Source organism: Ammospiza nelsoni, chromosome 1 (assembly GCF_027579445.1).
Source record: "Ammospiza nelsoni isolate bAmmNel1 chromosome 1, bAmmNel1.pri, whole genome shotgun sequence".
NCBI classification, from domain to species: Eukaryota; Metazoa; Chordata; class Aves; order Passeriformes; family Passerellidae; genus Ammospiza; species Ammospiza nelsoni.
The window spans coordinates 143,559,335-143,571,837 of NC_080633.1; the positions used below are offsets into that span (position 1 = coordinate 143,559,335).

General features: G+C 46.6%; 1 protein-coding gene across 3 annotated transcripts; it reads right to left on the bottom strand.

The window, feature by feature from the left end:
* Positions 1–1,949: 1,949 nt before the first annotated feature.
* LRATD2 (LRAT domain containing 2) lies at positions 1,950–11,180 on the bottom strand. 3 transcript variants are annotated; one of them, XM_059466387.1, is made up of 3 exons: positions 10,959–11,180; positions 8,844–10,165; positions 1,950–6,620 (listed from the first exon to the last, which is right to left on the bottom strand). In XM_059466387.1, exon 2 carries the CDS (start codon positions 10,158–10,160, stop codon positions 9,264–9,266), a length of 897 nt encoding a protein of 298 aa, XP_059322370.1. In that variant the 5' UTR covers positions 10,161–10,165; positions 10,959–11,180; the 3' UTR covers positions 1,950–6,620; positions 8,844–9,263. The 3 variants fall into 3 exon arrangements, with proteins under 3 accessions (XP_059322370.1, XP_059322379.1, XP_059322362.1); XM_059466396.1 differs by having other exon boundaries at positions 10,947–11,048; XM_059466379.1 differs by lacking the exon at positions 10,959–11,180 and adding an exon at positions 10,350–10,519.
* Between the last annotated feature and the right edge of the window lie 1,323 nt (positions 11,181–12,503).

The following is a 12,503-nucleotide window of genomic DNA, read 5'->3' on the forward strand; positions in this document are numbered from 1 at the left end:
TGCTCCAGTTGCATGTGTTTTGAGCAAATGGGAGATTACAGGATCTCCAGAGGTCTCTTCCACCACTATGGATTTGCCATGACTATGCAAGTCTGCTGTTCCCTCTTCCCTTCCTTTCCCCTCTAGCCCTTGGGCACCTTGCCTTTGGCTACAAGCACTGCCTCCTGCCACAGTGCAGAGCTCTTTGGAAAAAAGCACAAGGCAGCCACTCCCAAATTGAAACTTGGGCATCTTCCTTTACAATGACAATGGCAACGTTAGTGGTGGGCAGTAGGATTTTATACAGTATCCTAGAGACCTGAGCAGAATTTCAGGACAGATGAAGGCTGAAAACTGATTTCCTTTTCTGCCTGGGGATTCAATCTTCCCATCACTCCCAGATTCTGTGGGGTGAACCTTCAAAGGTATTGTACTGGAAATGATCCATAGTGCACTGAAGAGAAAAACTCTCTGTATAAGTCCAGTGCTCAGAGAAACCAACCAGGAGTGCAGAAACCTTGACATAATCCATGCCCCAATACTTGCATTTTAAATTACCCTATTTCTAGCTCAGGTGCATTCTGACATAAAAGGGCAATGCAAATGTCCTCTTCAACATGCTTCTTTTTGGTATCTGATGTCACAGACATTCTGGAAGCAGCCACTGGGAGGGAGATCCAGCCAGCAGAATCTTCCTCTCTATGGGCACAGGCTGTGAGAGAATACATGCACTGCTTTGCTTTATGTACCTGGTGAAATTTCAGGAAAAAAAAAAAAAAGGCCCAGAGCATCAAGAAAACACTATGGTGATTAAATAAACACACACACACAAAACCCAGGTCAAACTATGAAGCTTCAGAATTCAGTGGCCTCCAGTGCTAAGTGATAACTGAGCAGGGATTTTCACATATTGATCCAGGCACCCAAATCACATTTTTGATTCTTCATGTTTTCAAATCTAGTATCAGACACCTGAAAATTCAGGCACTCTTGCAGTAACACAGAGCACAGCTGGGTGCCTCATAGATCCTGTTCAAAGTCACCTAAGTCCATACCAGAGCTACAAATTCGATGTTATGGTAGATTCACACCTGCAGCCTTGAGCCTTGAAAGCTGCTGTGTCTGATATAAAAATTTGTCTCACTTTCTCACACCTATAAGACAGCTGTCACGGACAGCTGCCACCCACAGAAGAGCTAAATCTCCACTGATACTTCCAGCAGAAGTCTCATCTTGTTACAGCTAGATTTCCTCAGGATAGTTTCACTCAAAGAATCCTTGCCAGTCCTTTTGTGTGAGACTCAAATAGCTCCTTGTGGTCAGGACCTTGAGGACAAGTACAGCTTGTTGGTTGTATCCCTGTTTTGCCATTGTGAATGCATCCAGCAGAAGGATTTAACTGATTAATGGTTACCCCATGGGTGTAATATTTCCCACAACACACAGCCCTTGTCACCTTGATTAAGCAATGTCCCTTAGGCTGGTGTGGGTAGAACGATGATCTCACACCAGCCATGGATCTGCCATGAGACCAAACACACAAACTGAACAGTTGTACAGATTTCCCCAAAAACTCCCTGTGAGTTCTGTTCTCTCGTTTCTCCCTCTAGCAGACACTACATCTGTTCCTTTAGCAGTAGCTGGCAGAAAAGACAAGCCCTGCTGCCAGCTAATACTATATGATCTGCTGCTGAATTAATTTTCCACTTAAAAATTAAATTATGGGCCAGATCCTCATTGGATTTAATACAGCTATCATCTATTAAGCATCTGATGGTCTGGCTTTTTATAGAGATTATTCTTCCTCTTTCTTTGAAGCAAGAATACAACCAAAGAGTTAGATTTTGATCTGATGTGTGAAGGCAGTGAAAATATTGTTTTGTGTCTGATGCGTCCATCATGGGAAATTACAACTTTTTTCCGAAAGTGGGAGAAAAACATGCTATTCAAAAAAACAAAAGAAAGAAAGGTTGTAAAAGACACTATAAATCTTTTATTTCTTTTGAGTTACTATGAAATGCCCTTCATTTTGAAGGAAATGGTACAATCAATGATGTGTACTTCTTTCTCAGGAAAAGAAGATATTTGCACTAACAATTCAACATTTACTGACAAAAGACAGCTTACAGAAAATGCTCATGGTGGGAAAAAAATCATATTTGTGATTACACTTCTTATTGTGGATGATTTCACGAAGTGTTACAATGTTAGGAATTTCAAGTGTGCGCTTAAAGAAAGATTCTAATCCAGTATTAATGCAAAGGAATTTAAACCATCTAAACCACTGGTGTTCAAAATCACCCTCATTTCTTCCTATTCACAGTTAAAGAAAAAGCCTAATCTGAAAGTCTAAGCCCATGATATAATACTCCTCGCCTTATCACTGCACACTGATTTTTAAGAGCAGTCAAGCATACTCAATTAATTGTAGATTTCTTACAAATAGAAACTGTGGTGGGAAACATCATATTTCCTACCTCTACTTAGTTACTAGTCTCTGATCTCTTATATAAAATTAAAATTTTGCTTTCAAAAATACTTGTTCCTACATGGCTGTTAGCTTTATGGTTGGTGCTGTTAATTGTCAGAAAAGCACAAGTGGGAAACCACCCAACAACACACTTCACATACCCAAGGACAGACCTTTGGTAAAACTTAACCAAAGGAAAAGAGAAAAAGAAAACCACCATTACATTCAAAATATGAAACAGATTAATCACACAATATCACCTATTATAGTACTGAATGGAATAGTGAAATCAAATGAACAAAAGGAGTTTGCCTATGGTTTCATTTATACAAAACAGTTTAAAGTTTACTTCCATAGTTTAGGGTCCTTCAGTCTGAAGAATGTATTTTTCAAAGTAAGAAAATACAGATTTTGAAGCAGCTTTTGGGAATTTTCCCTGCCTACTTGGCAGCTGCCTACCACATTGGCCAGAGGAGTTCTAGAGTTGCTGTAATCAATACCTTGCATTCACACAGAATCAGGGATAACAAAATAGTCTTCAGTTTATGTCTTTGTTCACTGCCACGGAAGGTGAATGTCTAAATTGTGTTTTTAAAATTACTCAATCAACGGATAATTGTAGGTTTTACTACAACGCCTTTTCCAAGGCATTATTTGCATCAAACACACCAATACTCCAGGGAAATAAGACTGCTCATCTACATTTCCTAGCTGGAGCTGCATTTGCACATCTGGGGCTCAGCCTTGCCAGCCTACACATGTGCATATTGATATTCACAAGAGTAGAGATGCCCAAATGAGTAAATTCATATAGATTAATGTTAGCACCATCAAAGGGCTTTTAAAACAAATTGTATTAACTTTAAATGTTAAAATGCAAGGGAAAGCTTAAGCACGACAAGACAAAGATACTGGAGGAATCTGCAGCAGATCACCAGCTTAGCTTACAACTGCTGTGTAACACACCTCTCACCAAATCAGTGCAGCTCCTGCATTTCCAGAGGGAAACTGAGGCCAAAGTTTGGGCTGGGTTCCACAAGCTCTGTTTGGACAAGAGGCCCTTTGAGAAACAGCTTTCATTGCACTACTTATTCTCCCCTGTTGATTATGCAACCTCAGAAGCTCCACACCCCCATCAGAGACATCATATTGAAATTCCAGACCCTCATTAATAAAGAAATGCAAATATACACTTAATTTCAAGCACAAGAATAGGCTTACTGATTCTCAAGGGGCCTCAAGTAGGTAGGTCTACTCAAAACTTTAAACTCAATCTAGACTTAAGACCTGTGAGGAAGCACAAGCTCTGCAGAAGGAGCACACCTGCATTTCTCTATGTTAAAGCACTTTATCTATTCCCTTCCCCTCTCTTTTGTGATCCATGTAAAAGTCCTGAAGTAGACATATACACAAAAGAGTCAGTTTTCCTGGGAGACCTTTTGTTTTTTTTAAATCAAGCTCCAGAAATCCCAGCTTACTCTGCAGAGAGTAACTGAGCAAAGAACAGCAAAGACAAGAAACCAAGTAGTTGAGCTGTGCTCCTACAGCAATTTCTGTTCTCACATCCAGGTCATTACAGGTCCATGGCTTTAAAAGCAGACTGCTTAGAAATGTGTGCAGTGGTGTTTAGTAGCACCTATTAAATAACACTGCCTAACCAACAAGTAGGGGAAAAGGACCTGCCTGTTAAAGATTCAACAGTTGCATCTTTATCTGCTGGAATAAGAAATCCCTGTATGTAGGTAGCCTCTTAGACAAAATTTTAAAAAATGCCAAGCTTTCCACCCTCTTTTACTTTTTACACATAATGGAATGTCAGGGGACAATAAATTCCCAAACATAGCTTGCAGGGAAACTTTATGATTCCAAATATCAAACACCTGTATGCCAGAGGAGCACAGAGGTTTTATAACATAGCAGAATGCAGCCAAACTCTGCTGTGAAGCAAGCTCCTCCTTCACTCTCTATCCTATCAAAGCACTGCAAGCTCTGGAATTCTTTGCTAAGGCCTTGTGCCTGTGGGGGAATTTATCCCAAAAGGCATGACCGGTACAGAGAAGCACCAAGACCAGCACAAGATAAGATTTCAATTGGTCAAAGAAGCTTTGCTCTCCATTCCCAAGCAGATTTGGTCCTTTTTTAATTAAAACAAACAAAAGAAAAACACCCAAAAAAACAAAACAAAAAAGAAAAAAAGTGGGGGAAAAAAGAACAGAAAACAAAGGCAGACTATTCAGGATATCTCAGAAGGAGAGAAATGGCTAAGTGTCATAGTTCTGATGTTTCAGACACAAAGGAAAAATATTTTCACAACTAGTTTACTGTTTAGTATCCTGTAGATACATAATATTTGACATTTATAGCAGTTTCAATATTTTATGACCTAGAATATACTTTAGATCATGAATGAAAAATAAACCCATTCAGAGAACTGGAAAATAACGTGCATAACAATTTACTTTCAAATGCAAGGTTATGAAGGGTTTTTTTTAAACTTCCAAAAATATCTCTAGGAAAATATTATTTTACACAGCTATATTACACAGTGAAATAAACTTTGTTATGTACAAGGTTTCAGTATGAAAGAAACCACAGCTAGACATTTGCTCATGGTCTAGATAATCTGTTGTCTCATATCAGTCAGAAGTACAACAGAGAGACTCTCCTTCACTCTTTTTCAGACTGTCTCAGTGATCATTTCAGCTTTCAGTAGTTACTAGTAGTTGTATAAAACCTGTGTGCAGACATCCACATATTAACCCTGTCACAATCAGATATGGGTAGATATGCTTTCAAACAAGGTTAGACATCTGCTTGACAACCACAGTAACCTGAGAATAACTCAATTGCATATTGGTGAAAAAAACCACACTTTGTGTAGGCACCTGAGCTATAGCATTCTAAGGGAGCTTGGTATTAAACTCTCCCCTTGATTTGTGTTTCACAGGCCAAATCCTAGCTTCTCTATTTTAGGCAGAAAACATGAGACCACAACCCACTTGGCTCAAATTGGCAAAGTTGCTTCATACAGTCTTAACTGATCAAAAGCTTGTGTCTACCTATTCTTGAACAACAAACTCTGCTCCTGTCACAGAGGTGGAAAGGACATGGAGTACTTTGCTATTTGTGGTAGAACTGTAAACAGCTTCGGGGAAGACCATATTAATTATGCTTCAAGTTTACATCACACTGTTAGTTTCCATTACTTAAATGAACTCAAGCTTATCTTCAAGTTCACATCATCATATTGGGTTTTAAAGGGAAGGAATTTTGAATTAGAAACTGCCTCCAAATCAGTGCTTGTTCATACACCCCAGATCCCGGGACAAAGATCTGACAGTGGTGCCTGTGTGGGAGATCTGTTCAACAACTGAATAAAAGTTCAGGGATTATTCAGGGCAGGCAGCACTGCACTCCCCCTTCCTGAGGGACTTGCACAACTTTGGAGGCATGTCCTCTCCTCTAATGCTATAGCTTAGCTGCATACCATAGAAATTAGCAAAAAAAGAAACAAAATCCCTATTGAAGAGGAAACTGCTCTGGAACACCTAAGCCCTGTAATGTCTTCCAGCCTGTGCTCCCTTCCATCACAGCTTTGTTCACTGTGGTGCAGAACCTGTGGCACCCTCACAGCCAGAAGCACCCAGCCAAGAGGTCACCCTCTTGAGGGACAGCTTACTCTAGACATACTCTTACACATAAGCAACCTGCCTCTACTGCCTCTGTGTGTATTACAGACATGGTCAGGAGCTCTGCCTCTTGCTTTAGGAGAGGTCAAGGCAGCCTGCAATGAGCCCTGACACAACTCAGCATCTGCCTGTAGGAGTCCCAACACACACCAGTGTGCAGAGTACAGCTAGGGTGGCAAACTTCCTTCCCTGGGACCTGCTGGCAACAAATTCATCTTCTGTCCCCAAAGCCACATGCTGATGGTAAAGGAGAAGGTCTCCCAGCCCACCTGCGACATCCTATCAATTAAGAAGGCCCAGGCACCTCAAACCCATTTCATCAAAATCAGTGGAGATTTCTGCCTTAGACCTTCTGGGGAATTGGTTCCCAAACCCACAAAGCCTTGAACCAGGCGAGGAGCAGCTCCTTGCAATACCAACAGAAGCCACAGCTGAAGAGAAACAGTAGCAGAGAAGGGAAAACAATATCCTCATGTTCAGAGCTACACGGTCATGTGTAGGGGCCTGAATATATGTATTAGGTATGGAATCCCCCGGACAGCCGAGAGCTGTGGCAGCCTGGGAGCTGGGACAGATATGGATATTGTAACTGAGTAATTGAGAAATTGTTAAAAGAAAAGGGGGGAAATGTAGGGGCCTGAATATATGTATTGTTATAAAGGAGTCCTTGTGAATATATATATATGTAGTGAGAGTCCTATGTTATGTATTAGATAGGTGGGTCCTGTTGCTCTGGATGAGCTACAGCTGTGGGATCCTTGGTTGGGTAGCAGCTGTAGCTCATGAAGGGCTCTGGGATAAAAGGGGGTTGGGTCGAGAGCCCAGGAGGAGCCCCTATGGAAGCCATGAGGAACTGTGCTGCAGAGAGGAGCTGCATAATAGGACCAGCAAGAAGGTATGGACTTTAAGATGGGACTCCAGAAATATGAAATACAATAAGATAACAACAACAATTGGTGACCCCGACGTGATAAAGAACATGCAGCCAAGGAGAAGGTATGGACTTTAAGATGGGACTCCAGAAATATGAAATACAATAAGATAACAACAACAATTGGTGACCCCGACGTGATAAAGAACATGCAGCCAAGGAGAAGGTATGGAATCCCCCGGACAGCCGAGAGCTGTGGCAGCCGGAGAGCTGGGACAGTGGAAGATAGGACAGCTGAGAGCTGTGGCAGCCTGAGAGCTGGGACAGATATGGATATTGTAATTGTATAATTGTTAAAAGAAAAGGGGGGAAATGTAGGGGCCTGAATATATGTATTAGGTATGGAATCCCCCGGACAGCCGAGAGCTGTGGCAGCCGGAGAGCTGGGACAGTGGAAGATAGGACAGCCGAGAGCTGTGGCAGCCTGGGAGCTGGGACAGATATGAATATTGTAACTGTGTAATGGAGAAATTGTTAAAAGAAAAGGGGGGAAATGTAGGGGCCTGAATATATGTATTGTTATAAAGGAGTCCTTGTGAATATATATATATGTAGTGAGAGTCCTATGTATTAGATAGGTGGGTCCTGTTGCTCTGGATGAGCTACAGCTGTGGGATCCTTGGTTGGGTAGCAGCTGTAGCTCATGAAGGGCTCTGGGATAAAAGGGGGTTGGGTCGAGAGCCCAGGAGGAGCCCCTATGGAAGCCATGAGGAACTGTGCTGCAGAGAGGAGCTGCATAATAGGACCAGCAAGAAGGTATGGACTTTAAGATGGGACTCCAGAAATATGAAATACAATAAGATAACAACAATAATTGGTGACCCCGACGTGATGGAGGTAACAGCCTGAAGAGCTGTGGAAAATAGGACAGCCGAGAGCTGTGGCAGCCGGAGAGCTGGGACAGTGGAAGATAGGACAGCCGAGAGCTGTGGCAGCTGGAGAGCTGGGACAGTAGAAGATAGGACAGCCGAGAGCTGTGGCAGCCGGAGAGCTGGGACAGTAGAAGATAGGACAGCCGAGAGCTGTGGCAGCCGGAGAGCTGGGACAGTAGAAGATAGGACAGCCGAGAGCTGTGGCAGCCGGAGAGCTGGGACAGTGGAAGATAGGACAGCTGAGAGCTGTGGCAGCCTGAGAGCTGGGACAGATATGGATATTGTAACTGTGTAATTGAAAAATTGTTAAAAGAAAAGGGGGGAAATGTAGGGGCCTGAATATATGTATTAGGTATGGAATCCCCCGGACAGCCGAGAGCTGTGGCAGCCTGAGAGCTGGGACAGATATGGATATTGTAACTGTGTAATGGAGAAATTGTTAAAAGAAAAGGGGGGAAATGTAGGGGCCTGAATATATGTATTAGGTATGGAATCCCCCGGACAGCCGAGAGCTGTGGCAGCCTGAGAGCTGGGACAGATATGGATATTGTAACTGTGTAATTGAGAAATTGTTAAAAGAAAAGGGGGGAAATGTAGGGGCCTGAATATATGTATTGTTATAAAGGAGTCCTTGTGAATATATATATGTAGTGAGAGTCCTATGTATTAGATAGGTGGGTCCTGTTGATCTGGATGAGCTACAGCTGTGGGATCCTTGGTTGGGTAGCAGCTGTAGCTCATGAAGGGCTCTGGGATAAAAGGGGGTTGGGTCGAGAGCCCGGAAGGAGCCCCTATGGAAGCTATGAGGAACTGTGCTGCAGAGAGGAGCTGCATAATAGGACCAGCAAGAAGGTATGGACTTTAAGATGGGACTCCAGAAATATGAAATACAATAAGATAACAACAACAGTCATGTCCTGGAAGTTGTTGGCTACTTCTTAATGGCATTAAAAACTATTAACTTCTGCTGATAAGTAGATGTCAAAGGCATTTAGCATCTTGTAGGGTCAGGCCTACTGGCAGATGGTTGAGGAAAAGGCTATGGGCGAATATGGCAGAGAGGAAGGGAAAGAGAGAGGAGAGGGGTAGAATTGCCCTGAGTTTTATCCTCTACAAATATTAAGTCAGGGGTTTTGTCATCAAGCACTGAAGGAGTTAAGCACTAAAGCACAGACACTTAAGCAGCTTTCCCCCTTCCTTTCACATGTGATTGGAATGAAGCTGCACCGAAGCAGCCCAAAGGGCTTATAACAGCTCAATTTCGCAGCCTTCAGTTTTAATCCCCATCACCCAGGCTAAGCAGAATGGTGGTGCTGAGGCTGCTACTCCACAGCAGTCTGAGCACCTGGATGATGATGGACTTCATCCTCCTCTTCCTCCTCCTCTGCAGCCTGCAGGTGGCTGGAGAGCTCCTGGATCACAGCAGCTCTACCAATCTGGTCATTTCTCCTCTTCTCCATGATCAGATCCTCCAGGCTCTGAAACTCCAGCGTGTGGCTGCGCTTGTCCCCCAGCCGGATCTGCAATCGGTAGGGCTGCTTGCCTATGCGCAGCTCCCCGCCGATTTTAAACTCTCGCTTGCCGTATCGGCACCAGGCAGCAAAACACTCCGAGTTTCTCCAGCTCAAGTCCCGATCCTTGCAGCCCACCTGCTCCAGGGCATTGCGCACCACCACGGCCGGGCTGAGGGGTTTGTAGCGGTACAGCTGGTTGGCAATGCGGCCGCGTCTGCCCTGGCTGGCGTCGGTGAGGAAGCTGTTCACCACCTCCAGCCGATGGAGGTGCACGACTTGAAAATCCCCCACATAAACCACCCAGTGCGGATACTGGGCTTGGCACACAAACTCCACCAGGTCACCTGGCTTACACCTATTAAGCAGGTTCTCCGGAGTGTAGGTGCTCAGATGCCCCCCACCTCCTTCATCACCCTCCTCTAGCTGCGTGTCCTCCTCTGAAAAGCTCTTCTGGTAAATACACTCATCCCGGTAATAAACTGAGCACTCCACCTCGTGCAGCTGGGGATCGTAGGGCTGCAGGGCAGGGTTCTCACCGCCCAGGTCATGCACCGAATCCTGCTGCTGCTCCAGCTCATCATCGTCATTCGAAAAGATGTAGGAGACCCCGATCCTTGGCCCTTCATCTCTGTCCATACCTGTCGGGTCGGCTGTGGGAACTTCCTTGTAGTTGAGATGGGTCAGCTTCTCCACCTGGTTCCCCATGCCCGCTGCAACGACAGACACACGGCGGGGCCATGAGGGGCGAGCGCTCCCGGAGCAGCAGCGCGGGCACAGCGCGGCTCCCCCTCCGCAGGCGTCCCGGCTCTCCCCGCCCAGCGCAGGCTCCAGCAGCGCCCCGGGGCTGCGGGAGCCCGTCGGGGACGGGGGGAAGGGGACCCGAGACTTCCCTACCTGTACGGAGGAAGGCGCGGCGGCACCACCACCTGTTAGGCGGCGGCGAGGAGAAGCAGAGAGGCGCAGGAGCCGCCGGGGAGCGGGGCAGGCACCGAGCCACCTGTTAGAGAGGGGCTGCGAGCGCCTGGGGAGGTGGGGAGCTCCGAGCTGGGCACGGCAGAGAGCGCACCCCCCCGCCGGCCAGGTGAGCCGCGCCGGGCCGCCGGCCAGGTGCGCCTTCCCCGCCCTCCCCCGGCACCGGGCGGCCGCGAACTTACCCCGCGGGGCCGGCGGCGGCGCCGGGAGCGGCTCAGGGCGAGCGGGCGGCGGGGCGGCGGCGCGCCCGGATCATGGCCCCGGCCCGGCGCGGCTGCTGCTCCCCGCGCAGCGGCAGCGCCCGAGCGCCGCGCCGCCGGCTCCGCGGCTGGGCATGAGCGCCGGAGAGGCACGGCCGAGGGGAGGGAGGGAGGCTGGATCCGCCACGGACGCCCCGGCAAGCGCTCAGCCCCCAGCATTTAAAGAGGCAGCTCTTTTTTTTTTCTTTTCTTTTTTTATTTTTTTTCCTTCCTTCCTTCCCACCCCACCCCCCCACCCGCCCGGCTTCCTCCCCCTCACCTCGCTCCGCACCTTTTCCCTCTCTCCGCTCCTACATGCCCGGCGCTCTGCTCCCCGCCGGCGCTGGCGGCAGGCGGAGGTCGGGCGGGCGCGGGCTGTGGGCGCCGCCGCTGCGCAGCTCTGCGCGGGCAGCGCGCTCAGCCCCAACTCGCCCGGGCGCGGCGCCTTTAAGGGAGCGGTGCCACGGCAGCCCAGCCCGCCGGTGTGTGCGGGGGGAGGCTCCGCAGCCGGAGTTTGCCCGGGACGGCGCCGAGAGGCGAAGCGGAGCCGCGGTGGACGCGCAGAGGCGCGGAGCTGCCTCGGGGGCAGCGCCAGGAGCGGCCGCCCTGGGGCCGCGCACGGTGACGGGGAAGTTGTTAAGTGAGCACAATCAAAGTGCCCCGTTCTCCTGGGCTGGCTTAACGCCTTCGATTCCTCCATGCGCGGAGTGTGTAATTAGGTTTATTAATTTATTTTCTTTCCGACTCCGAGAGCTCAGTCTCTTTTTCAATATAGAAAATTATGATTTTTTTCTCTCCTGGAAAGGAATTATGTGATCTGGTGGGAATATTTTGCTTTCTGTGTTTTGGAGAACACAAAACAATATTTTGCTTTTTCATTAATGCCTAGTTAGTGGGCTAGGTGTGTTTATTTTTCATACTGTTTTAACAGACACTGGTAAATTCACGCTGTTAAAACAGACTACAGAGAAAATTTATGGGATGTAGGAGTAATGTCTTTAATTTTGTCTCATTTATTCCCTTACAAGTCTGTTGTCTTGTAAGGGAATAAATGTAAGCCCAGCTGCAACTGCTGTTCTGAGTATCCACTAAATAGCGGCAAATGAAGGAACAATTGTTGTGTTACCAGGGCCCTGGGCACTGCCCACAGGCTCAAAGGATACGATTTCCATCAGTTTCTACATCTCTGTGGTTTCAGACCTGCCCTTTGGCGTGAGAAGAATTGCTCCATCTGGGACTGGGGAGATGAGCACTGCTTGGGATGGTGAGGCATTACAAGCAATTTTAGCAGTGACAGACAGCCAGATCAGGACCTTTATATTTTGGATTCAGCTGGTGACTATGTCCATGGGAGCATTTTTGAAATGAACCTCCCAAACATCCAGCCCTGACACACATGCACTTTGGTTTGCATCTCAGTGTGTTTTCAAACTGTGCACGTTTCTTTCACATCCCACCAAACTAGATGTACCCCGTGTGGCAGGGTTGGATCAAGGCTAGTTGAGCAAATGTCCAAAATGTATTGAATGTAGATGTGATTTCTGGGCACTGCATGTTTCCCCCTGCAGTTCCTCTCTATAACTTCTGTTGGACAAAAGAGGGCCTTGTTTCATAGTCAGGGTATTGTGAAATTGCTTTGCTAATTAAAGATGGCCATGTGTGAGAGTATCCTAAAACGAGGAGCTAAACTGAACATAGAAGTGATTTCTATTTCCATTGGAAGCTTTATCTCAGCACTGTATCTTCCTATCTCTGGACCACTTATACTTCGTTAAAATGTTTGGCAGCCCTGTGTTCAGGGCCAAGTTTCTTTCTGATTCTTCTGCAGTGTGTGGAA